Source organism: Gopherus evgoodei, chromosome 9 (assembly GCF_007399415.2).
Source record: "Gopherus evgoodei ecotype Sinaloan lineage chromosome 9, rGopEvg1_v1.p, whole genome shotgun sequence".
NCBI classification, from domain to species: domain Eukaryota; kingdom Metazoa; phylum Chordata; order Testudines; family Testudinidae; genus Gopherus; species Gopherus evgoodei.
The window spans coordinates 50,678,210-50,704,592 of record NC_044330.1 but is presented as its reverse complement, the minus strand read 5'-3'; the positions used below and the strand labels follow the sequence as shown (position 1 = coordinate 50,704,592).

The 26,383-nt window shown below is 42.7% G+C and overlaps 2 protein-coding genes and 1 long non-coding RNA gene across 8 annotated transcripts in view; 1 reads left to right on the top strand and 2 right to left on the bottom strand.

The window, feature by feature from the left end:
* The window catches only part of LOC115657842, a 59,554-nt gene extending 58,124 nt beyond the window's left edge, over window positions 1–1,430 (top strand). Inside the window, exon 4 of the long non-coding RNA XR_004002070.1 lies at window positions 348–1,430. This is a non-coding gene — a long non-coding RNA (uncharacterized LOC115657842). The remainder of the gene's footprint in view (window positions 1–347) is intronic.
* ARMC8 (armadillo repeat containing 8) overlaps window positions 1–5,283 on the bottom strand; it is a 199,406-nt gene extending 194,123 nt beyond the window's left edge. For 3 of the 6 annotated variants that reach the window (XM_030576120.1, XM_030576123.1, XM_030576121.1), the window contains exons 1-2: window positions 5,055–5,281; window positions 1,494–1,570 (exon numbers count right to left, since the gene is read on the bottom strand). In XM_030576120.1, the coding sequence (XP_030431980.1) occupies window positions 1,494–1,570; window positions 5,055–5,099 (122 nt within the window). In that variant the 5' untranslated portion in view covers window positions 5,100–5,281. The other 3 variants (XM_030576125.1, XM_030576122.1, XM_030576124.1) reach the window with 3 other exon arrangements.
* Window positions 5,284–9,947: 4,664 nt separating this feature from the next.
* The window catches only part of DBR1 (debranching RNA lariats 1), a 28,933-nt gene continuing 12,497 nt past the window's right edge, over window positions 9,948–26,383 (bottom strand). Inside the window, exons 5-8 of the mRNA XM_030576126.1 lie at window positions 24,662–24,886; window positions 23,238–23,318; window positions 20,405–20,550; window positions 9,948–11,618 (exon numbers count right to left, since the gene is read on the bottom strand). Of these exons, the coding sequence (XP_030431986.1) occupies window positions 10,955–11,618; window positions 20,405–20,550; window positions 23,238–23,318; window positions 24,662–24,886 (1,116 nt within the window). The 3' untranslated portion in view covers window positions 9,948–10,954. The remainder of the gene's footprint in view (window positions 11,619–20,404; window positions 20,551–23,237; window positions 23,319–24,661; window positions 24,887–26,383) is intronic.

The following is a 26,383-nucleotide window of genomic DNA, read 5'->3' as shown; positions in this document are numbered from 1 at the left end:
ACAGGATTGAGACACGAAAAGTTGATAAAGGGGGTAGGGGTGTGGGGATGACTGTCTACAGTGGGAACAAAGAGCTAATTTGACAAAAAGCGAGGAAACAAAATGCATTTATTTAAAATTGTCTTTAATGCAATATTTAACTTCACTAACTGATGAGCACATTCTGCAGTCAGACTAGATTGCAAGATTCACTTCTTGCCAGTGAATTTTACTCCTAGTCCACAGCCTGAGTGAAAAGTCCTCACCACAGAATGAGTCTGATGCCTCTGACCTAGGGAAATGCTTTTGATGATTAGTTGAGTTATCTGAAGAGGCTGACTGCAATTTTTGCTTCATTTTTTCCTTAGAGACTTATGGCCAAACTTGGCTAGAAAATGAGATGGGCTTGGGAAGGAACCATCAGTGAGACTGTGGACCTTGGCCTTCTCAAAAAGCAAGCATGAGGAAAAGGAGAGTGGAGATGGAGTCTGATCTTTCTACACTGAGTGAGGACAAAGAATCTGTAACATTTACACTTCATAATTTGGGGTACGGAAGGGTGTCTTGATCCAAGTCAGAGATGCTGTTTAAACAGAGAACAACTTGAGGCTTAAGAGCCAGTTGGGAGCCTGAGGTGTTTCTAGTTCTATAAGAGCAGACTGACTCAAGAGGCAGTGTTGTAGTGTGTTTGTGGACTTTCAAGCTAGTAATCCACAGAGGGGCCAGGCATTAGCACCAAGACACATTCTGGAACACATGGAAAAACAAGCTGTCCACGGGCAGTATGAGACATCCCCATCCCTTATCTGTCTCCTGGCCCTCTGAATACCTGGTCTTTTCACATCTTCTAGTAAACCTAGTTAACATCAGCCAGAAAGAGACAGTTGAAAGGCAAGGAGACAGCCTGTCACAGGAAGTGAGTCCTGGGCAGCTCAAGGCCTTTTTTGCAGTGTTGCTGTGTAAAGGTGGAGGGATGAAGCATTTGTGGACCCAACTGGAGACAGGAAACAACCTTATAGCACCAGTCAACAAACCCTGAAAGTTTTCCTTCAAAATCAACACCCTCTCCCTACTACTACTGATGCTAGGCTAGAGGAAGAGAAAAAATAGATTCTGCCTGAGCAAGTTGAGAGAGGGCTTCCCTGTGTTGAGGCTGAGTCAGAAGGTCAATACAATGTTCTATACATACTAGCAAGGGAAGACTGTTGAAGCAGGGGTTGCACACATCTGCTGTGGTGACGGAATAAGGACAGAATTCCAATCAGACCTGAAAGGAGAGCATCTGCTGCTCTTCTGGTGATTGTGAGGTTCCGCTACCAACAGTATGCATTACAAAGCGATAATATACTAAAATGTGATTGTGTTTGTAATCGATCCGTGTAATACTTTCCAAAATAAATTCATGTAGAAATTTGCAGAGTACCTCTTTCTTTCCCTTCAAGTGCAAAGCTGCTGGGTTTCAAGCAAACAGACTACTTATGATAGAACTTTAAACTCAGGTTCATATTACTTACATGACACCTTGAAGGACTTTCTGGGGATCAGGATCAAATAATCTGTCAACATAATGGCGACTGCTAGCAGTTACTTCCTACGGAGAAAAAGACAATTTAAACTTTGTCAATTCATGTAGTGGCATATTCCAAACTAACAGCAATGCCTAATGAGACACAAAACTCTATAAAACCTACCAGAAAAGATTGCGATAGAACTGCATGATCACATTCAAATGCATAATATTTACAACCAAACAGCTTCTAATTTGGGAGTTAACACTGTGTTTGAGAGTGCAATTTTGAATGGGATGTGCATATTTTGGTATTCATACATTGGGAATGAAAGGGAGTTGTACAGGCATTGTGTGGGCTTTTGGGCATTCTAATGTTTGTGTTTGAGGCATATGAGTCATGTTTGGTCTAGATGTCAGGGTTGTATTAATTTGCAGTTTAACCACTTTTTTGTTTTTGAATGGAAAAGCAACACTTGCAGAACATTACCGCTTGGTTAACTTTTTCTGCGTAAATGTATTATAACCCCACACAGGAAAAAAGTTAATAAAACAGTTAAGGTTGCTCAAGAGGAATACCCACCTACATAAGCCCTAAAAACAAGGAAGTGCTCAGTTAAGGTATCCTCCTTTAATACACCTTACCCTCACACATCACATTCATCATTTTCATTGACAGAATCTGCCTTTCTATAAATAAGTCCAACACACTCCATCACATACAGTAACAATACACACTGCATTCCTCACAAGACTAATTTAAAACTCTGATCTCAGAAACAACATATGTATCCGCTAAATATTTATGCGCCAGTGATTAGTTATTTTCCCTTAAGATGTCCAAGGTTGGAAGTGCATGCAGGTGACTAGCATCCAAAATCAACGGTGGAAGAAGGGAGGGAAAGCTTCCACTCCAAGCTCACAATGACATACAACAAAGCGTTTCCTTTATCTCAGCAAACTGTTCTCAACTTCCCAGAAAATGAATTCATCAGGCCACAATAGAAGTGGCCTAATTTTCAAAGGTGAAGAGAACCCACGGATTCCACTGACTAATGGAATTTGCCGGTACTCAGCACTCCTGAAAGTCTGACGACTTAAGTAGGCTTTCCTAAACTAACATATAGAGCTAACCACAGGCATCTAGTTTAGAAGAATGGATGCCAACCTGGAAAAATGGTATCGTTTGCCAGCTGAGTCTATTCCCTTTATTGGACTTCTCACATTCCTCCCCAGTGACTTCCTTGAGGAATTAAAGAGAACTATAAGTTCAATCATGCTTTTTGAGTGGGGAAATACTTGCCCTTGGATTTAGTTTACTCTTCTTGTTCAAGCTGGATTTCAAGAATGTCCACTATCTTCCTCCCTACCATCTCATGACTATCTGGGAGAAGCAAGAAGAACCTAAAGGCCCCGATTCATTATGCCACATACATTCTGCATGAGTGTTTGGCTATCTGTCCCAAGGATGAAGCTTTTGAGAACAGAATGGGCTCAGTAGTGGACTTTCACTGCCACCAGAAATATATCCAAAGCAAACCGTAATTGTGTATAGATGCAAAATGAAGACCTCCCAATAAGTGCTGATTCTAATCTAGACTGTCCTTTGGCCTATTGACTAGTACTAACCCTGCCACACAAAGGTTAACTTGTTCACTCACTGCTGGGCGGAACATCTCATCACCAATAACCATAAGAAGCAGTCTGTCAAACCTCCACAGTTTTTTCATAGTTATTGCTACCAGAATTTATTTGCTCACAATTTCAAATATATAACCTTCAATCTTGTAAGGAGTAGTGAACAGAACTTGTAATATAAAAAACAAGCAGTGATTGGGGTATAACCTTGGCACTATTCCATTCAAACACAAGTTACACTTACTTTCATGCTGCTTAAAAGCTTAATAATAAAAATTAAAGACAGAGATACTTCAGCTTTTAAGGTACCCATTTCAGACTGACGAGTAGGATTTTGGTTCACAATGTTTTCATTTTAAGATATAGGACAGCTGCATTCAGTAATAAACACTGTTACCCAGAGGTGAAGCAGCAATGTATTCCTTTATTTTGCTATTTAAACAAAAACACTGCCAATTATAACTAAGTCAAAGAAACACAATGACACACTTTCCTTTTTTTCTAATCACAATCTCCCACTTTTTCTCAGCGCAATAGTCGGTGGCACTAGAGAGGAACCACCATGGGTATTCTGTCTGTTATCTCCTCCCTTCAGGCCAACAGGAAGAGGAAATGCTTTCATGCTATGATTCCTGTTTTTTTCCACTCTAAAACTCCAGTGCTGTAGAGTGAGGGCAACATGTTGTCTACACACCATGTCAGCATAGCAGCAGTGGATGAGCCTCTTCACGAGACAGCAGCAACATGGCCATCGGACATGCCACAAAGAGCAGTCTTCTGTGACCAAGACAAAACTACCACTTGCCAGTGATGAATGGGCAAGGGAGCTTCAGAAGCCATGAACTGACAGCAGTTTTCATAAGCAAGGACCCTGCACCCCTATATACGGTGCAAAGTTTATAGTGAGTGTGTGTAGATAATACAGGTAGAGGAAGGTAAAATGAATACTTTCTGAAAAAAGGAAGTAATACTACCATATCTGCATGGGGGGGAGGGGAGAGAAAAAAAACACTGAGAATTGAATATATTGCAACAAAAAGAACCAGAGAATCCTGAATATTTAACATCCAAGACATTGATTTTTTTTAAATTAGAGTATCCAACACGAAGTGTTAGTATATAAATACTGTTTTGGCTCTTACATCTTTCCTCACATCAAACTATAAGGCATCTATTAGCTACACAATAAAATACAGATACATACATAAAATACACTAAGCTATAAGTTTTTTTTCTTCATAGAGGCACCATTTTCATTTCTGTATTCCCTTTTTTCCCCAACAGACACATTCTCTCCCTCTTTCATGCTTTTATCTAATTTGTCCAATTTTATCTATTTCCTCTACCCTTTTCCACCTCTTCCTCATGTCTTATATGTGCTTCCCCACCCACACTATCATCTCTTTCCCCTTCAGTGCATCCCTCCTGGATCCTCCCCAGCTCCACAAAGGGGTGCCTTATCTTGCTTGGGGCCCACCGTCCTCTGTAGCAGAGTAAGAGCTGGCAGGGACGAGAAAGCGATCTGAGGTGGCTCTCTACCCAGCCTGGGCCCCAGTGGTTTCTCCCAAGTCTCCCTCCCCCTCCCCCGGGACACACAGGCGTCGGGCACTGGGGGTCACACTCACACCAGGGGGGCACTTCCTATCTCTGAACTGACAGGCACAGCCAAGCCTCTGGCCGCGGGCCCAACAGGGCAAGTCTGGGGAAGCGTCCCCGCCTGACAGCACCTAACGCTGCTCGCCTGGGACAGAGCCACACTGACCTCAGTAAGGGAACCGGGGCGCCCGGGGGAAGGGCAGTGGGGAGCCAGAGCCCCCGGCAGCGCGTCCCCACTGGGGCTCCGTCGGGCTTCCCCCACCTACATGACCCCGCACAAGACAAGCCGCCGAGCAGGCCCGAGTGCCCCGCGGGGGAAGGGCCAGGTACTCACCGAAAGGACGCTCATGCGGAGCGGCGTCTCTAGCACACACGCCATCTTGGGGGCGCGCGCGGCAACGACAGCACCCAACCGCGCGCGAGGCGGCCTGCGCTACCGCCGCCGAGCCTGCCCCATCGGCTTGGGTGGGGGAGGGGGCGGTACTAGCGCCCGGCTGGGCCACAGGAGTTGCTCTAACGAATCGGCTAGCGCCAACCCCAAACTCGCTGTAGGTGGCCCAAACCGGTGCACATGCGCCTACTGAGGCCTTTGGCGCCCTGAAGAGCGGAAGGGGGGGTGTGAATTTTTCCTGGTTGGGGGGGGAGAGTTACAGTGCGCATGTGCCAGTAGCACCACAGAGGTCTTTATGGTACCGTCAGACTCCCCTGTTCATAGCGGGGACGGAGCGCAGGGAGACAGGGTCGGGAGGAGGGAATGCGGAAAGGTGAGGTAGGGAGATGGGAGCTGGGGGAGGTGGAAGGGGCATGGGGATTGGGAGAACAGGGAGGTGTGGGAAGACAGGGACATGAGTGGGATTAGGAAGGGAACCTATGAAGGTGAGCGAGCACAGGGTGGTGAGGATGGAAGGAGAGGGTGCACAAGGAGGTGAGTGGGAGGAGGGAAGGCACACGGGGAATGGACGTGCAGGGACGTGGGATGGGAATGGAAGGAAAGGGAGCACAAAGTGAGTGAGCACACTGGAATAAGGATGGAGTAGGAGGGAGCACGTGGGGGGGTGGGGCTGGAAGGCGAGGGAGCGCAAGGTGGTGAGTGGAAGGACAGGTGCATAGTTATAGCAAAAAATAGATTCATAGACTCTAGGACTGGAAGGGACCTCGAGAGGTCATAGAGTCCAGTCCCCTGCCCTCATGGCAGGACCAAGTACTGTCTAGACCATCCCTGATAGACATTTATCTAACCTACTCTTAAATATCTCCAGAGATGGAGATTCCACAACTTCCCTAGGCAATTTATTCCACCCTGACAGGAACTTTTTCCTAATGTCCAACCTAAATCTCCCTTGCTGCAGTTTAAGCCCATTGCTTCTTGTTCTATCATTGGAGGCTAAGGTGAACAAGTTTTCTCCCTTCTCCTGATGACACCCTTTTAGATACCTAAAAACTGCTATCATATCCCCTCTCAGTCTTCTCTTTTCCAAACTAAACAAACCCAATTCTTTCAGCCTTCCTTCATAAGTCATGTTCTCAAGACCTTTAATCATTCTTCTTGCTCTTCTCTGGACCCTCTCCAATTTCTCCACATCTTTCTTGAAATGCGGTGCCCAGAACTGGACACAATACTCCAGTTGAGGCCTAATCAGCTCAGAGTAGAGCGGAAGAATGACTTCTCGTGTCTTGCTCACAACACACCTGTTAATGCATCCCAGAATCATGTTTGTTTTTGCAACAGTATCACACTGTTGACTCATATTTAGCTTGTGGTCCACTATGACTCCTAGATCTCTTTCTGCTATACGCCTTCCTAGACAGTCTCTGCCCATTGTGTATGTGTGAAACTTATTGTTCGTTCCTAAGTGAAGCACTTTGCATTTGTCTTTATTGAACTCCATCCGGTTTACCTCAGACCATTTCTCCAATTTGTCCAGATCATTTTGAATTTTGACCCTGTCCTCCAAAGCAGTTGCAATCCCTCCTAGTTTGGTATTGTCTGCAAACTTAATAAGCGTACTTTCTATGCCAACATCTAAGTGGTTGATGAAGATATTGAACAGAGCCGGTCCCAAAACAGACTCCTGCGGAACCCCACTTGTTATACCTTTCCAGCAGGATTGGGAGCTAGATACTAGTCAATTGTGTGTACTATAGAAAACTAAGGTAAAGGATTCTTATCCATTAACACAAATAGAAAAATATCCTTGATGCTGAAACATGTTCATTCTGGTTTTCTACACTAGATCTTGGCAATAGAAATAAATTCAAATGACAGAGAAAAGACCACTTTTACTGCAGGGCAATATTAATGGTTTTTGGCTTATGTTCCCTTATTAGCTGTGGCAAATTAATGGTTTTTGGCTTATGTTCCCTTATTAGCTTTGGGACTCTTATGTAAAGAGCATTCCATGGAATAGTACTCTCAGCCTATCTGTATTAGCAAGAAGATATCTTGGTGAGTTCTAACACTTCTGAGGAGGAACTGATGCGGTTACAAATGATCTGTGAAAGATTTGTGTGCCAATCTGAAATTGAAACCAAAGAAATACAAGCAGATTCTAAAGTAGCAGTCTGTCTTGAGGAACACAGGCATTTCCACTGACAAGAAAATTAGTCTGACTCCCCAGACATTTGCAGATGTGCAGCGTTTGGCGGGGCTCTGCTCATAGTACAGGAGGTTCATTCATGGGTTCGCCAATAGAGCTTAAACCATTGCATAGCTGGGTGAAAATTGAAACCATTGCCATAGTGTGATTTGGCTTTCAGTGTTAATGACACTTGTGACCCCTCTACTCTCAACCTACTTGCAATTCAAAACCCCTTTATAGTATACACATATGCTAGTGCTTAGGGATGGAGCTAGTATAAAAGGATAGTGGCTTATTGGTTTAAACATTCCTTGTGTTAGACATAAGCTAAGGACACCAGCAGACCTCTAATATGGAGTTCCAGAAAAACCTATGTAGAAACACTACAGTGCACAGAGGATATAGTAAAAGGGGAATACTAAGACATAATTATACTCCATAATTGATTAGCACAGAGCAAAACTAGTTGCTTAGGGTACATCTTCACCCGTATCGGCGGGTAACAATCGATTGCTCGGGGATCGATATATCGCATCTAGATGAGACGCGATATATCGATCCCCGAACGTGCTTATATTGATTCCGTAACTCCACCAACCCGAACGGAGTTGCGGAATCGACAAGGGGAGATGCGGACATCGATCCCGCGCCATGAGGACGGTGAGTAATTCGATCTTAGATACTTCGATTTCAGCTACGTTATTCACGTAGCTGAAGTTGCATATCTAAGATCGATTTTCCCCCGTAGTGTAGACCAGCCCTTAGAGTGGGTTGGGGTCAGCTCCCCATTTTGTGGTGGCCATTTTTGGGAGTACATAATTCCATAACTTTTCTTCTTCAGCTTCTTGAGGTGTTCTTTGAATGGCAACAGTTGGTCTATGTGACCCAAAGGTACATTGGATATATCTAGTGCTCAAGGCTTGTACCATTCCATGATATCTGGAAGTTTTGCTTGTCTCACCATGTTTTGGGTGGAAGGTGCACACTTGTACTTATGGGTACTGTGCACCAGTAAAGTCACATTAGAGTGATGCACGCAAAATTGATAGTGAATTTGATCCTATAAGATCAGTACCGCAACCTTGAAACTGACTCCCACCTAGTCATTTTACTGCTTTGCAGAGACTGCACCACCATCGGTGACATAGGCTACCTTCATTTGTGAAGCACTCAGATGCTACAGCAATGACTGCCCATACGAAATACTGTATCAAGAGTGAATGGTGTGCAGTAAATAAGGCAATAGGGCCACACACATTAAATGATAAGGATAAAATGAGTATATGATTTATCTGCTCAAAATGTCATTCATTCTGTGCCCCAAAAGAAGCAGGGGTTTTATGGAAAAAAAATAAACACGCAAGTTTACAATAATGCATATGAACAAAGGGGACCAGATCAGGTTTCAGGTCCAGCTTTTGAGAATCCTTGACTTTGCAACCTTAACATTCTGATTCTGAAGCAGGTGTGTACAGTAGTTAAGACTTTTATAGGATGTCCCATGAACCTCTCTTTGTCCTACTCCTAGTCTCCTCCCTCCTCAACACCACGTCCCAGTCCTATGCCCTCCACTGACTCCACATCCCAGTCTCCCCCCTACTCTGCTCAGGCCCACTTCCTCATCTGTTTGCATTCTAACCAGGCTACTTCCTCCTTAGATGCCAAACTAAGGGTACGTCTACACTACCCGCCAGATCAGCAGGTAGTGACCGATCAGGATCGATTTATTGTGTCTAGTATAGACACAATAAATTGATCCCTGATCACTCTGCTGTCGACTCCTGTACTCCACCACAGCGAGAAGCAGAAGTGGAGTCGACAGGGAAGTGGCTGCAGCCAACCCCACGCCATGAGGACACAAGGTAAGTCAACCTAAGATATGTTGACTTCAGCTACGCTATTCTCGTAGCTGAAGTGGCGTATCTTAGGTCAACACCCCCCCTCCCCCCCAATGTAGACCAGGCCTAAGAAGTTTGAGTCTGTGCAAGCAACAATTTTCAGAGGTTCATAACTCTGACAGAATTTCATGGGGACAGTGAAAGGCATATCACTAACAGTAAGGTAACCCCCTCATATTTTAGCACCAAATGATGGAGGCACTAGAGCTTCAACAAAACAATTAAATTTAATGTGCAAAAAAAAAAACCCACCCACAAATATAGGGCTAGAAGGGATTTTGAGACATCAGGTAGCTAGCCCATCCCCCTTGCACTGAGGCAGGACCAAGTAAAACCTAGGTCATCCCTGACAGGTGCTTGTCTAAACTGTTCTTAAAAGCCTCCAGTGATGGCAATTCCACAGCCTCCCTAAGTAACCTGTTCCTGTACTTAACTATCCTTAGATACTAGAAAACACACATTCTAACTAACCTGAAACTTCCTTGTTACAAACTAAGCTGAATATTTCTTCTCCCACCCTGGGTAGACATGAGAGAACAAAAGCTCACTATCCTCCTTGATAATCTCTTACATATTTAAAGATTGTGTCCCTCATCCTTCTCTTCTCTAGAGGATAGGTGCCTAGTTCTTTCATTTATTTCCTTATCTCAAAATGAGATTAGGAAATAGTTTTTTTACTTCAAGTTTCAAAGTAAGAGAGCTAGCATGAAACATTTTAGCCCAAATAGTTAGAGTTTGACAAAGTTATAAGCAACTGCAAACAGGATCTTAATGGAACATGTTAGGTAACATTTACTACACGCATCACTACCTACTGTAAGTGTATAAACTTTCAGCCCTCTCCCCTGAAAGCACCAAACACAACAGCTTACCCATAAAGTCAGAAGATTCAAATTTAGAGTTATTGAGGCAGTAATTCAGATACAAAATGTATATCAGGTTATTGCTAGATAATTTTAGCTTACAGTAGTATTTTAATTTTGAAATACTGTTCTGAACTTTTGGGAGAGAAACACATGAGAATTGATATTGAAAACAAATGCACTTGCCTTCAACATATTAGTGTAACCACCTCAGTCATAATTTGTTTGCAATGTGAGATTTCTTTTCTGTATAGATAGAACTAAAATTTAAAACCAGTATTAGACAATGCATATAATACATATTCATATTTTTAAAGACACCAACTGCCAAGATCTTCCACTGCAGAAACAGTAACTCCAGAGAAATAAAAATCATGATCATCTTCTCTTACTGCTCTTTTTATCTTGAGAGTACTGCTTTTAACCACACTGCAGACAATTACTGTATTATCTATTCTGTACTAAGTGTTACCTTTAGCTGAAAGATAGCATTAAAGGCAATGCAAAGATCCTCTCCTTCCAAACCTAACTACAATTTAAAGAAATTCTCTCTCGGTTAATTAAGTATTACAGTTATTGTATGGAGGCAAAGCAGAATGTAAATAAAATGAGTTAATTATCAAAAGCTGAAGCAGAACCAACTGATTATACACAAACTTAAAATCTTTCTACAATACACTTAGTTGAAAAGGACTGAGCAAGACTATTACTAAACAGGTATTCTGCTTCATTAGAAGTTTTGTAGCATACTGTAGTATGTAGCATAAAAATAGTACTGATCACTTCAAATGCTGAATTTTAAAAGTTCTCACCATTGCCCCCAACACACCAAAAAAGGTAGCTAGTTACAGCAGTTAATAAAACCTGTGTGACCTTAATGCATTTTCATTATACTTAATCTTCATCCTCTGTGGCATAGATAGCCTGATTCCGTCTTTTAATTTTCTTCATGGCACTGTTTCCGTTTTCATTTTTACCAATCCGCTTTAAAGCTCTTTCATTTAAACTCTTCTCTTCAGTCTGCTCACTCACACCAGATTTCTCCAGGTCTTCATTGGTGGAGTCTATAGCATCATCAGAGGATACCATCATGGAATCTGGCATGATCCTGGTGTCAGAAAAACTTGCTGAAAAGTCAGGAGGGTGATCAGGTGAAGGATCCACAGAACAGGTACTTTGATCTTCATCACCACCCTCTTCATCCAGCATTATTTCATCTGGGTTAATAGATGAAGACAGCCCAGAATTATCTGTACAATATTCACTAGGCTCCTCTGCTGACTCAGTACTGTCCATTTCCTCCTCCTCCTCATATTCTCCCCGAACTGAGCCCTCTTCTTTTACTTGCTGAATCCTGTCATTAATATCGGTGAGGCCAAACTGGGCACAAAACTCAGTGGTCTGTGGATTGATTATATGAACTGGTTCCATATTTTTCTGCGGTTTGTAGGGGTCATAACAAGCAGCTGTCACACTGAAGTTACAGGGAATTTTGAGGTTATGGCTCAGCTCTTCCAATATCTCTTTGAGGGCTCCTTCTGTTGCACTGTAATCCCACCTACAGGAATAAAAAACAAATGTCAGATTCTGATGAGCTCAATTAGCCAAGACATCTCTCTTCCTGTTCTTGTTTGAAGAGGTTCTCTTTATAGACATATCTTCTTTTTGATAAACTGAACAGATTGAGCTCTGAGTATCACTGTAAGGCATTTTCTCCATCCCTCAAACTATTTGTGTCTCTTCTCTGAACTCTCTCTAATTCATCATTATCCTTTTAAGATTATGGAGTCCAGTAATGATCTCACAAATACCATAGACAGAGGCAAAGTCTTCCTTGATGTGCATAAGAATTTAAGATTACCTAAAATATTTTGATCACTCAAACTGATGTGAATATTGGAACTTTTACATTTGACTGAACTATTATCTACATTTTAGGCTAGAAATCACCACATAAGGACTATAGATTCAGCTTCCCTGAAACCCTAATGTCTTTTTAACTGCAAGCCCCAGTTGATAGGAGATACCATTATAGGAAGATAATTATTTCTAACCTGTTAACAATGAGGCACAATTACTTTATACTGGAAAAGCCAGAATTCCCATCCAAATATTATGGCTGACTAAAATATAATTACTAGTGTGGATAGGTTAATTTATGCTAAACTAACCCAAATAGATGTTTTAAACAAGACTCCCGTTCTTCAGTTATTCTGAATGGAGGATTTATTCTTTAAACCAAAAGCTCAGCTTTCTTATGCAGGCATATGCAAAATGAACACAAATATTGATAGAATGTGTGAGGAACGGAAGTTTCCACTCAACATATGTATGCACACATGTACTGCCAGTGAAATGTTGGCATATCAGCAAAGAGTGTTATCACAAAACAGGGCACGCTCATTAAGAATATGGTTCTTAACCCCTCACTCTAGCAAATGAAGAGAGATTCATTAAACCACAGTGGCAGTCATCCTAGAGCTCCTGCAAGCTGATCAAATCGTGGGCCTGAATACCAATCTCATGGAAGTCCAGGCAGCAATACTGTAGTGCAGGGGTGGCCAACCTGAGCCTGACATGGAGCCAGAATTTACCAATGTACATTGCCAAAGAGCCACAGTAACATGTCAGTAGCCCCCACCATCAGCTTCCCCCCCTCCCAGCATCTCCCACCTGATCAGTGCCTTCCCCTCCCTCCCCTCACCCGTTGATCAGCTGTTTTGTGGCCTGCGGTGTGGGAGGGGGGAGAGCAAGGGCATGGCAGGCTCAGGGGAAAGGGCAGAGTCGAGGCAGGGCTTTTGGCAGAGCCAGGGGTTGAGCAGTGAGCACCCCCTGGCCCATTGGAAAAGTTGGCACCTGTAGCTCCAGCCCCCAAGTCGGTGCCTATACAAGGAGCCTCATTAACTTCTGAAGAGCCACATGTGGCTCCAGAGCCACAGGTTGGCCACCCCTGCTGTAGTGTACTGTAGTACCCCTGGTACTGGGAATGGTCTTGTGACCTCCTATTAGAATCGCTGGGAAGGATTTCACAGAATCACAGAAATGTAGGGCTGGAGGGTATGACATTCTATACTTTGGGGGAGCATCCTATAACTCCCCTATCCCACATTTATATACAATTGTGATCTTGCATATAAAGCAGGCCATGTGAGGTATCAGAGGAAAGGTTATGATCTGCTGAAAGTCATTTTTCTATCTAAATGTGTATATCATTAATGCATATGAAGTTATGATAATGTGTGTACGCTGTCACTAAAATATGCTGTGGGTTTGGGAAGCACTCAGATACTAGCTCTCCAGAGAATGACAAGGGAGGTAATCAATGCCCGGCGGGTGGGTGCTAAACAGACATCACCAGCCATTGTCCAGCGGAGGAGTTACAATTCAATGACACACTTGCACAAGGCCATACCAGGGGAATTGCTCAACCTTGCCTGCAGACTCAGCAATGCCCACCAAACATGCTTGGACTTGTGTTCTCCAAGCACATGGACTGAGGGTATAAAACAGAACACAGTGGCCACATGCTGGGACTTTTCTCCTTCCACCACCTATGCTTCAAACAACAAATATCACCCAGAAGACCAAAGATGCCAACAAAGGGGACTGGCCCAGGTTTAAGGACAAACCTGTATATTTAGGACTGCAATATCCAGTGGGGTGAGAAAAAATGCTTAATCTATATGTTGCCCAGTCTAATAGCATGCAGTCTAAACTCTCAACCCTTATATTTTATTTTGGTAACTAACTAACTTTTTGCCTATCATTAATAATCACTTAAAATCCATCTTTTTTAGTCAATAAATTTGTTTAACTGTTCATCTTTACCAGTGAGTTTGCCTGAAGTGTTTGGTAAGGGTGTTTGCTCACGTTTACAAAGGCTGGTGTATATCCACTTTCCATTGATGAAGTGGTGAACCAATTAATAAATTTGCACTGCTTAAGCAGTGCAAGACCGTGTATTCCCAATGTAGAAAGCTGGGAGGATCTGGCTGGTGCCCCTTTCTCTGTGTGATTCTTGAGTGGCTCTGGGAGCATTCACACAATTTAGCTGGGTGTGGGACTCCACATGCTGTAGTGCTCAGTGATAGCACCTGGAGAGGCTTGCTGCTTGTCACTAGCAAGGCATTGAGAAAGACATCCCAGGCTGAAGAGAGTTAAGGGGCACAGCGGTCCCACAGTCCCAGGCTGCACCCCAGGGATCCCATCGCAGAAGGGACCTTGAGAGATCATCTAATGCAGCCACCCATACTGAGATAGAATCAAATATACCCAGACCCTCCCTGACAGGTGTTTGTCCCACCTGTTCTTAAAAACCTCCAAAGATGGGGATTCCACAACATCCCTATTTCAGAGCTTAACTATCCTTATAAAGTTTTTTCCCCCAATATCTAACCTAAATCTCTCTTGATCCAGCATTAGCCAATTACTACTTCTACTTTCAGCAAACATGGAGAACAACTGCTCACCATGCTCTTTATAGCAGCACTTAACACATTTGATGACTTACCAGGTTCCCCTATCAGTGTTCTTTCAAAATTAAACATGTCCCGATTTAAAAAAAAAAAAAAAAAAAAAAAAAGAAAACCAAAAAAACCCACACTTTCCTTAGGTCATATTGTCTAAAACTTTTATAATTTTTGTTTCTCTCCTCTGGACTTTCTCCAGTTTGTCCACATTTTTCCTAAAGTGTGGTGCCCAAAGCTGGACACAGTACTCCAGCTGAGAGCTCAGCTGCACAGAGTACTTATTGGGTTCCAGGCTCAGCAGTGCAGAGTAGAACAGAACAATTACTTCACATGTCTTACATATGACATTCCTGTTACTATATCCCAAAGTGACCTTTGCCTTTTTTGCACCTCCATCACATTACTGACTCAATTTGTGTTCCTGCAACTTCTATTTTTGAGTCCAGTTTCTAGTAGTAGCATGCTTTGTAAGAAGAGTAGAACATTTGCAAGCTAACGTATGACATTGCAAGGTAAAGGTCATGCTTGGGTCTCTGCCAGAATGTAGGCCCAACAAATCAGTCTTCCAACAGGAGAATCACCCTTGCCTCATTTGACCCCAAAATTCCTAAAGGAGGGAAGGCTACATCACCTGGATGTCCACAGTACAATAAGATCTATTTTTTAGGAAGTCTCAGACATTTGATCCATCACCAAGGCTTCAAGATAAAGTGGCCTCCAGAGCTATAGTCTGTTGCTGGATTAGGATACTGATCAGAGACTTACTACTGCAGCAGGAAAGTTAACTTTTGCTCTCATTTTACAGTGGGGGGGGAGGGAGGGACACACGTGTGGCAGGCAGGGCAGTGAAATCCTTTTTAATGGATATTTGCAAGGCTGTCTTCTGCTTGCACTTTTGCCAAAGTTTATAGAATAGGTTCACGGTTTGCAGGCTCTGAAGAAAGGTAGTGGAGGCAGTAGTCAAATAATAATCCCTCCTAAACTAAATAACTGCTTTGGGTGGTTTCAACATCTGGACTTAGTAAAGAAAGTTTCATCTTTTTAACATTTTTCATTCTAAGGCTCCCTGAAGATTTGGATGCACATCACACCAGCAAATCACTTGAAGCTTTTTGCAGTATGTTCAAGTTGCTACTGCTAAATGTATCAGTTAATGGCTGTTGAATACTGTCAATTGACGGACTTTGTTTGGTACTGCTTTAATTGTATTCAGCTGAAAACGAAGAAACAGCTAGTGCTGTCTGTGATATGAAATCAAAAGCCTTAATATTCTGGCTCAATGTGTACCTTGGGGGGAATTATAACCCGAACATCTGAACTGGTGAAGAAAGAGGAAGCTATTAGAAGCAAGCAAAATTTCTCCATATCAAATTTATATGGTGCTTTACAAAACTGATTAAAAACCTTTCCAGCTACAGGAAGCTTACAGTCTAAAACAAGTCACATACAAAGATATTTAAACAGGTCAAGAAAGGAAGGACTAACACTTCCAGTAAGAGGGTAAGAAGTGGTTGAAGAGGTGGGTTTTAAAGAGGTGTCTGAAGCAGGGGAGAAAGAGGGCTAAATATATAAAAGATGTCACCTGTTTTCCTGAAATGAGACCATACTTGCATATACAGTACACCCTTGCTATAATGAACCCCTGGGGATCCAAATCATTCGTTAGGTGTAGCCAGGGGTTCCTTATATCAGGAGAGGGGAATAGCTCCAGCCCCGGGGGAGCACATTCAAGCCCTCCACCTTTGTGACCGCAGGGCCAGGGAAGGATTCAGTGACCATGTTCACTATAGCCCAGTGGTTCTCAAACTTTAGTAACCCAAGAACCCTCATTTTGATTTAAAATTTTGCCACGGACCCCAGCCCCCCCCGCCCCGCCCACTCAGCCCCATTCCATTCCTTCTCCCAAGGCCCTGCCCCCACTCCTTTTCACTCCCTCCACTGAGAGTGCCCCATCCCCGCTCCTCTCTCCCTCCTTCCCCAGCACCTCAGGGAATAGCATGCAGAAGGCACTGGGAGGGAAGGGAAGGAGTTGATCAGCAGGACCCATGGACCCCCTGGAGTTCCCTCATGAACCCCTCAAGGGTCCCAGTTTGAGAAACACTGCTATAGCCCAAGGTTTGGCTATTGTGAAGCATGTTATAGTGAGGTTCTACTGTACAAAGTTGCCTGATTGCAGAAGTTCCTCAATCATTCAAATCTTCCTGAAAGGAGCTGTCTGTCTATCAGAACAGTAAAAGAAATGAAAAGCAGAAAACACTTCCGCAACACCTTCCCCAGAGGTAATGTGAAAAATTTCCAACAGTTGAGCAGTTCTGATGGGTATGATTCTGATTTACTCATCTACTGTAACATATAGGCACAAGGAGCTAAAGCTCTGAGTGAAACTTGCTCTTGGGAATAAAGTCAGCACAAGGCATGCATCATTTAAAACTTAAGTAGGGTTTAGATGGGATAGCTTTGTGCTGGGCCTCTCAGTATAGGGATGAACTTGACCCAGAGTGTATTAGCCATCTTCTCTTTTATAGTAATTTAAGAGGGTCTTCCATGGGTTGCAAACATGATTTTGTCCTTGAAGTCTGTCTCTGCACAAACTATATTCATTAGGCAATACATATTTCTTAACTTTATAAAGCAATTTAATGTATCTTATTAAACTTGTATTCATATCAAAATGTTGTAGACAAAATTTAATGCATAACAACATTTAGAATGGATATGCTTCTGCAACATTAAGGTCTCTTTTCAGTTGCTTACAACTGATCCAACTTCTACCTTTTGGGGCTGAAATGATCCATGCTTGGTCTTTGCCCAAGACCAGATTTTTTCTAAAAGCTTGAGTACAAGTAGACTGGCTTTGTTTGCGTACAAGGTACACTATTTTTCATTTGAAGTCTACTCTAAAATTGGCTTAGTGGGGAGGTAGTATAAACCGGAAATGTGCCAGATACATAATCCTTCAGTTACATATATGCCAGTATCTATTGTCAAAGCTTCCCATGCTGGCAAGTCTAGGATAAATCCAGCTGAGAAAATGTCAAGAAAAGACTTTGCTCTCGGTGAGACTTAGACATCTTGCAGGCTTACTGAACATCTGATGTAATCAACTCCACTTTCCAAGTACATTTGCTCTTTAGGATCAAGGTCTCTTGTTTAATCACCAACCTATGCCTCTACAAGTACACACAGACCACCTTAGACACAGCCAGTTATCCAGGTACAACAGAATATATGCCCTTTCATAGGGCCCCAAGGGAGGAAAGGCTTGGCACCGGAAGTGCTGGTCCAGGATAATAAATTGCAAAAATTCTGTTCAGACTGCAGAATTGGCACATATAGGGATATACCCAGAATAACCAGGAAGCATAAGAATCCACCCAAGTTCATTTCTTGAGAAACTGCCTTTAAAGTGGCTCCATTCTGATACTTTGTATCCTAAGAAAAGTTGAACTTTTTCCAATGGAGAACTGAGTACAGACTCCTTGCTTTGGAGACAGTGAGAAAGACTTAGATCCCCATGTTGTTCTCATCCTCCAGAACCTGGGAGATGGCTGTCTATTCAGAAAGTGGCTTAGGGTCTCAAGCACCATTTGGCCAACAAGTCTATTGCATTGTGCTAAGTTGCTCAAGGTTTCGCATCAGCCTTTATTTCTATCTCTGTACGCTACCATTTCCAGGACCCAGTGGTTGGACCTTGTTTGGGCCCAGGTCTGGAGGAAGTTCTTCAGCTTCCCCCCTATTGCTAGGACTCTGCACCCAGAGCTTTGTACCCAAGGGCTGAGTCCCCAGTGGAGTGGAGTTCTTTACGAGGTTTCCCTACCTTGTCAGGACTCGCCAAGTACAGTCCCTTCCCACTCACGTCTACACAGAAGGAGCTGGCAATGTTAGGCTGAGTTGGAGCCTGAACCCTGCCTGGGGCTCAGGTGCTCTGAGTTGTTCAATAGGGCTAACATCAACATTTGCTAAGGGAAGATTCCCCTATTGTACATGAAGTTGAGGGCCACAGACTGTCCCTATAGTACATGTGCTGCAAAGAACAGCTGCACACTTTAAGTGTCACAGGACTTCCTTTAAGCCTCCAGCATCTTGCTGCTTTCCTCTAGCAGCAGCCTATCAGGAACAACATTCTCCAGCTGCTAGAGAGAGCAAATAACTGAAGGCTGAATGATGGTCAGACTCTCATAAGCAAGGATGGGGGCATTATCCAAAGTTTTACTGTTATCTCCATCTACTGATTGAGGGACTATAGCCCAAACATCTGGACTAACATGGAAGACCAAAGAGAAACTGATTTTTCAATCAATAAAGAATTTCACTGAAACAAGCCAGCATAATCAGGAACAGGAAAGTCACAACTACTGGGGGAAAAAACTGAACTTGTACTTTAAGTAACAATTGGCTGCATTTTCTATTGTGATGATACAGGCAGCCCAATATACACATATGGGCTGCCCCATTTTTTCAGTTTCGTGTAAGACTGTTTCCAGTCTAGCAGCAGCAAAGGTGGGGACTCAGCTCTACACATTTCTTCAAAGCAGCATAACTTTCAAAGTCTGAGACCATTTAAATGCTTAGGTGGACAAACACAGCATTTTAGTCTCTAAAACTGGTTAGCTCTTTGCCACCAGGACTAATGAGAGCTCACATTTTTACAATTTTTGCAGCCATTGCAGCAGTGAACATCAGCCACCCAGGCTATGGCTCTGAACACACAGAGTCTCTAGAAACTGCAACATTAACAACCTCTCTCAGAACACTATCCTTGCCATCAGGGATGTTACCTCCCTATATACCAACATCCCTCACAATGACAGAATTGCTGCCTGTCTGAAACACCTACAAGACAGCAGCCAACACTCAGATATTCACTTCAAACACATCACCATACTCATCTATTTCATCCTCACCCACAACTTTACATTCAACACACACATAACTTTGTCCAAACCAGGGGACCAGTCATGGGTATTAGGATAGCTCCCCAACATGCCATACAGCCCAATGGATCTAGAACCAGGTTAGTAGAGCTGCCAAGTAGCTGGCATCTCCATGTGCCAACCAACAGCAGCTGTAACCAGCTTGCACTCTACTGCCCACAAACCACTGTGGACACAGACCATGGGAAGTCCAACTCCTGGTTCCTGATAGGTTTTTATAGGACAGGGACCCAAAGGGGTATTCCAGGGAGTGTCCAGGCAACAGTGTCGATCTCTTGTAGCTGCTGTGACCATTCCTGCTTCTGAACTCCAGGCTTCATCTTTGGCTTGATTTGGACTTTGCCTCCTGACTTAGAACCTGAAACCTGACACAGACTCTGACCCTGGACATTGACCCTGGCCTGGAACCTGACTATGAACTCCTCTACGACCCTCAACCTCAGGTTTCCCTCTTCTTTGACCTATGGTCCCAACTGCCCTTGTTGGGGTTTTGACAGTTTGTCTGGAGCACTCTCCCACATGGTGGAGGCCTACCCTGGGGGAACATGAAGGCAGTGGGCCACTCCCTGCCTGGAATGCCCTAGAGGGTATTTGAGATGGCAGAATGGGTTGACCACTCCCAGGAAAACCACCCCATGCTTCGAGCCCAAGCATCACAGCTCGCAACAGAGAACCAAGCTCTGCACAAGCAATCCACCCAGTTCCATGATGAAAATGTGGCTCTGTGGGCCCATCTGGCATAGCACGCCACAGATAACCAGATACTACAAAAGATGGGGGCCTGGCTGCAGGATGAGAATGCTACACTATGCACCCCAGGCCCCCAATTAAAAGATATTACCTCACCCATCCTATCTCTTATATTCCAAATCTCCCTTTTCAAACGTATATGCATATTTTCAATAAAAAGAAAGCCTAAACCTAATACTCATTTTACTTACTTTGCATGGAGGCCATTGTTTTCAGGCATGTTCCACGCGTTTGAAGTCACGTTAATAAGATTGTTAGTAGCCTTGAGAACAGCAAGCCATTCAATGTCATATTCCAGAGAATCAGATGCGTTGGGGTCATGGTCTATATCTATTACCTGAGAAAAACAATATTGACAAATGAGGCATTTAATTCAACTTGACAGGAAGACATTCTATCTTTAAGCATTATCTTCAGGCAATCAGTTCTTAATTAAAAGCTCAGTATACCTGCCCACTGAATAAGGCAGGGGTTCTGTGAAAATAGTAGTATGTGATCATGTAATTAGAGATCATCATAACGCATATGCGCAAGGAGGCTGAATTAAGGCTGCACAGGCAACATGAATTCTAGCATTTCCTAACCTTGTGAGTGCTTGACTTTATTTTTAAAGTTAAAAGTTGAAAACAGTTTGTGGGCAATATATTCACGAATCTGCCCAGGTGGGTGCATCTGATATACAGACTAACAAGCAGAAGTTACTTTTTAGTCCATTTGTTTTCACCAATCCCAAACTGGTTTGTTTAACCCTTCCCTCAAAAAAAGGAAGGCAGTGGGGAAAGAACAGTTGCATCTCCCAAGAACTGCATTTATAGAACTATCCAACCTATAATGTTTGGCAAAATATGAACAGAGCTGCTTTTCTCTTTCAGCCCAAGAAGGGGATTCATAGGGCAAGGAACATCCCCTGTTTTAAAGGATTCTGAAAGAGATCCTGGGCCTTTTGAAGATAGCCTTGAAAACACAGAACTGATCACTGGTGTTGTATTAGTCACTGATTTTTCTCTATACTAGTACTAGCCATTAATAATCTTCCTTACAATTACGTGTAGGATTGACCTTGGGCAATGGTCTTGATATTTGGTTGTAAAGCAGTGCATATCCTGAGCAGTCTGTGTGGCTTCTTGCCACAAAAGGTAAAGCTCATTAGCTTGAGAGACAGAATGATCTAGTAGACTAATAGCCAGGAACCCCAATGCTCTACCTCCCATCTCTGAACCAGACTATGTCTCTGGTTTTAGTCAAGTTCAAAACTCCAGACTACAGAAAGGCACTCTTGTAGACCGCTGAAAACCCACTTGGCCCTGTTTGTAGGAAGCCAAGTCTTTAAGAATTAATCTATTACTTCTAATGCAGAGTGCCTCATGATGCATCTGCCAGGGAACACTTTCTTCAGTACCAATTTAATTCTCCAGTCCCTGACATACCTCAATCATTAGCCCGGTTCCTGCTGCTATTACCCCAGTAAAACAGGTTGATGTGACAGTATTTGCATAGCAACTGCTGCAGCTTCTGCCAAAGAAGGAATAACTATCCTCTTGATTAAAGCATCTCACCCCACTGAAGGAAGGGGACATGTTCATGAACCAGTGGCAGATTCGGGGCTGTGGGTGCAGCAGCCCTGTGTCAGGTAATCCACTTTCCACCTCCCCTAGAAATAAGCATGGGATTCAGCCCACACTGCAAGTTCAGGAAGTGGCTGAGATCCACCGCTTTCAGACATTTGGCAGCTTGAGTTGTTTTTTGTTTGTGTGTCTTTCCCAGAATGGGGCTAAGTTTCCCAATGGGGCAGGATGAGATGGAGGAGGAAAATCTGGCTGAGCAGGGATTGAGAAGTTTGACTGGCAGTAGTACATAGAAGAGGGGGTTCTTATGTGAAGGAGAAACTGGAAAAAATTGTACTGTATTTCTGGCAAGCTTAATTTTGTTGATTGTCTGTATCAGTTTGTCTTGTATTTTGGGGCAGGGACCATTTTCTTTTCCATTTATATAGTGCCCAGCACAATACAATCCCAATGCCAGGTAGGGTCTTTAGGCCCTACAGCAATACAAGTTCTAAAAAGTCCACTACAGATAGAAGGAAAAAGTCCTCTTTTGGGTACTGTGAGATATTGAATTCAATAAGATGTCTGGATTGGATTGTCTTTTAGGATTTCTCCGGAATTTCATACCAAATAATTGTCCTTAAGGGGTTGTGCACTGGATCACCAGCTACTTTTCCACCCTACCCTGGTCAAATTCTCATCCCACAATCACCTGACCACAGTATCATGAAATAAGGGAGGGGGGAAAAAGCCTGTTCAGGGGCTCTCCCTCACCAGGACAGACTCAGGAAGTTCACTTTCCTCAAATGGGGGATCTTGTCTTTTTCCGTTTTTATTTCCCTTAGGCTTATGTTTCAGGCATTTTACAGGGGCCTTCAGTTACTTAGCTACTGCCTCCAAAGACAGAAGAATACATGTGGCTATACAGTGGCACCAGGACACAGCCCATAGTGAGGTGGGGTCCATTGTTGCACCTTCCCAGGAAAGAGGTATTAAGTCACAATACATCACAATTCCCTCCACAACCCCCACTTGCTTCAAGAAGAGGGTGGGAGAGAAAAGTAATTTAATTCTGATCTATACCAGCAGCAAGTTACCACTACACACGCTCCACTGGTCAGCACGTTGAGGGGTCAGAGCAAAAGCTCCACATATTCCCCCATCCTCATGCTCTATAGTAGTAATAAGTAAATACACAGTGCCCCTCATTCCTGTATCCTGCTACAAAGTCCTGGCAGTTTGTACAGGGGCATATGGAGGGATTCTTATGACCTCCTATTCCTCTGTGCAGACCAAGAGGATCCTCTTAAATTTTCCACTACCCCATTAAATCCTCTTCCTGTACATGAGCAGCAACTGTGAGATTTAACTCTCTGGGGATGGAAGAATCATTCTTCAGCTTCCTGCTGAACTGTGAACTCCCTAGCCCAGATGTATAAAGTACTAAATGGTAGTAGATGACCACTTACGGTGGTCTTACCTGCAGGAAGTCTCTGTGTGGCAGACATTTATCCAGAGCCAAAAATTTTGTTGCTTTTGGCAGCTGTCCTTCAATGTTTGCCTAGGAAACAGGAATGAAAGCATTACTGGCAATGCTGAAGATTCCCTGAAATATGACCTAATAACCAAATTATACATGGAGATTCCAGGGCAGAATTTAAACATTTTCTATTAAAACTGAATATTCCAAAGTTCCTGGAGATAAAAAGGGAAGACTGAGGTAAAAAGAGGGAGAGCTTGAGCTGAAGTCAGAGGAAACTGGAGTAGATGACAGCAACAACACTGGGGGGGAGACGCAAGTCTCCTTCAGCTGAAGCAATCGGGTTTAATCAAGCACACAGACCTTGTCTACGCTACAGACTAAATTGCCCACTGCATCCATCGCAGCAGCAGGCACCGATTTAACAGGTCTCGTGAAGAAGAAATAAGTCAACAGGACAGCATTCTCCTGTCTACTTAATTAATCCACTTTAATGTCAACAGGAGAGCATCTCCTGTCAACACAGCATTAAAATCAATGTAAATTACATCAACTTAGTTACATAAAACTTACCTAGCATAACGGATTGACTTATATCGCTAGTGTAGACTAGGCCACAGACTCAGAACCTCGGAAGGGGCTATTCTCATAAAGGACAAAAAGAGATTTGCCAAGGCAGAAAGCTCTAGAGACAAGAGCTGTCAACTATTTGTGATTTTTATACTGTTTGAAGTTTACCAACTGTTAAGGAGCACAAAGAGAATGTAGCCAATGATTTTCCTAGTTTGCATTACTCTGGTTGACAAGAAACTAGTAAATAAACCAACAGGTCTAAACCTAGCAGGTTTTCTGGCTTTGTCTGGGCTACTCATGAACTCTCCCTGTCTGCTCTGACCCTTGCCATATCTCAGGCATCAAAAAAAATACCTGGTTATTTGAGACGAGTATCTTCCCTGAATTGCTCTCTGCCCTCCTTTCACTATATTTACAGACTATCTGCTTCACAAAGTGAAAAATCCAGCTATTTTTAAAATTAAATATAATTTTCTAATTCAGCAACTCAACTTGTTTAGTGACCATCAGGGCAGAATAATTTATAGTTTTAAGCCAATCTTTTTCAAAACAAAGTAATAGTTCTACAAATAGCTTCAAAAAGTATCTTATGTCTTATAAACAGAATAAGTTATAACATTCTCTGTCTTCATGAGTTAAGAGTCTTTAGATTATGTTAAATCTTTGATTATTAGGGTGAATTAATAGTTACTTAATATAGGTAGGAGTTCTTTCTATATGCGATATGAAAATACATTTATAAAAAAGAAAAGCAAATAAGTTTTTACAAAGAGAAAAATGCTTGTGTGGATCTGGCTACTGGCATCAGAAACCTGAGATATATACATGACATGCTTTTGTTTATTTGTTACCTGATGTTGCATTAAAGCTGCAAATTTTACATGAAGATGTGCTGAGAACCAATACGTGGGTTGAAAGTGCTGCAGAAGCTCTGAAGCAGCAGGGCTTCCCAATGTATTGTTTTCCACTTCTTGGCGGAAAAAAGATTTCATTTTAAGAAGCTGTTTCTTGTTTCCATAGTGATAAATACTTCTTGGCCAATCATGTGACATAAATATATCCATAGGATGCTTTAGCTATAAAGCAAAAAATAAACATAGGAAAAGAACAGCACTTGAATGAATACCAATGAAGGGAGTGCATACTTGATTCTTTTTGTCTGACCAAAGTGGATTTTGACTGACAGTCTTACTTTCTAAACACTGAGGTTATATCACTGGATGCAATCTTCCAGAGTGCCACTGAGTTTGATCTTGCGTTCTCTAAACTCTATGGTTTGTGCGCCATTTTCTTGCTTTCCTTGGGACAGGTAAGCCAGCCTTTAGTGCACAGTATCATTTTGATATCTCTCCTCAGAGGCAAATGTCAAGCAGTTATAAGGCCATAAGAATTTCTAAAATAATAGCCATATAATAAGCGCTATATACAAAGCAAATTCACACAATAGAAAACATTGGAAGAAAGTATCACTATACTTGAATTATAGTTATTACAAACATAAGTTAGTTATATTCTATTGACATACATTATCTTCTCTGAGCTGGCAAGCTACTTAAGCATGGGTGAGATTCCCTGTGTTACTCTCAATCCCCATCTATGCTATTTTCTTGAAGTATTTTAGCTATCCCCTGCTTAAAGGCATAATAATTTTTCCATCTCCAAGCCTGTGATTTTTCTAGCACCATGCTCAGAGATTTTCATAGTGCAATAGGTCAGTTTCATTCTTTTGCAACTTGGGAAAGTTCTGAGCTGCAGCAGAAGCAGTCACTCATTCATTCTGGCTACGTCTACACTACAGAGCCTATGTTGGCACAACTAAATTGGTATAGTCCCCTAGTGCTGAAATAAATTCTGTCAGTATAGTAACACGACCTCCTAGAACATTAACTATGCCGACAGAAGTCCTCTTCTGTCTGCATAACTGTCTACACTGGGGCTTTTGTCAGCATAGCTATATAGCAAAGGTTGCGTTTTGGTTTGGGGTTTTTTTTTTGTTTTTTGGGGTTTTTTTGTTTGTTTTTTTTTAATACCTCTGAACAACATAGCCATGCTGATATAAGTTTTAAATGTAGACCAGGCCTCCCAGTGGCTACAGGAGGATTAGGTTAGGCGGCCAAGTATCAGAGGGATAGCCGTGTTAATCTCTATCCACAAAAACAATGAGGAATCCGGTGGCACCTTAAAGACTAACAAATTTATTTGGGCATAAGCTTTCATGGGTAAAAAACCCACTTCTTCAAATGCATGGAGTGAAATGCCCAAATAAATTTGTTAGTCTTTAAGGTGCCACGGGATTCCTAGGTTAGGAGGGACCATCCTCCCCCATCAGAGCTATCAGCAGTCTCTGAATGGGAACAGAGGAAAAGTATTCCTTTTACCTTCCAGGATTCAGAGATGGATCTTTTGGGGAGTGATTGGGACCTCCTTCAGTGCTGGAAAATCACGAAATGCAAGTTATATTGACGCTTCCCACACCACGTTAACGGTCTCTGAAGGAATGGCAGTAGGTATTGAGAACGACAGTACCTTACCTTCCCTAACCAAGAATGCCATTCTCTGTACCCAGCACAACT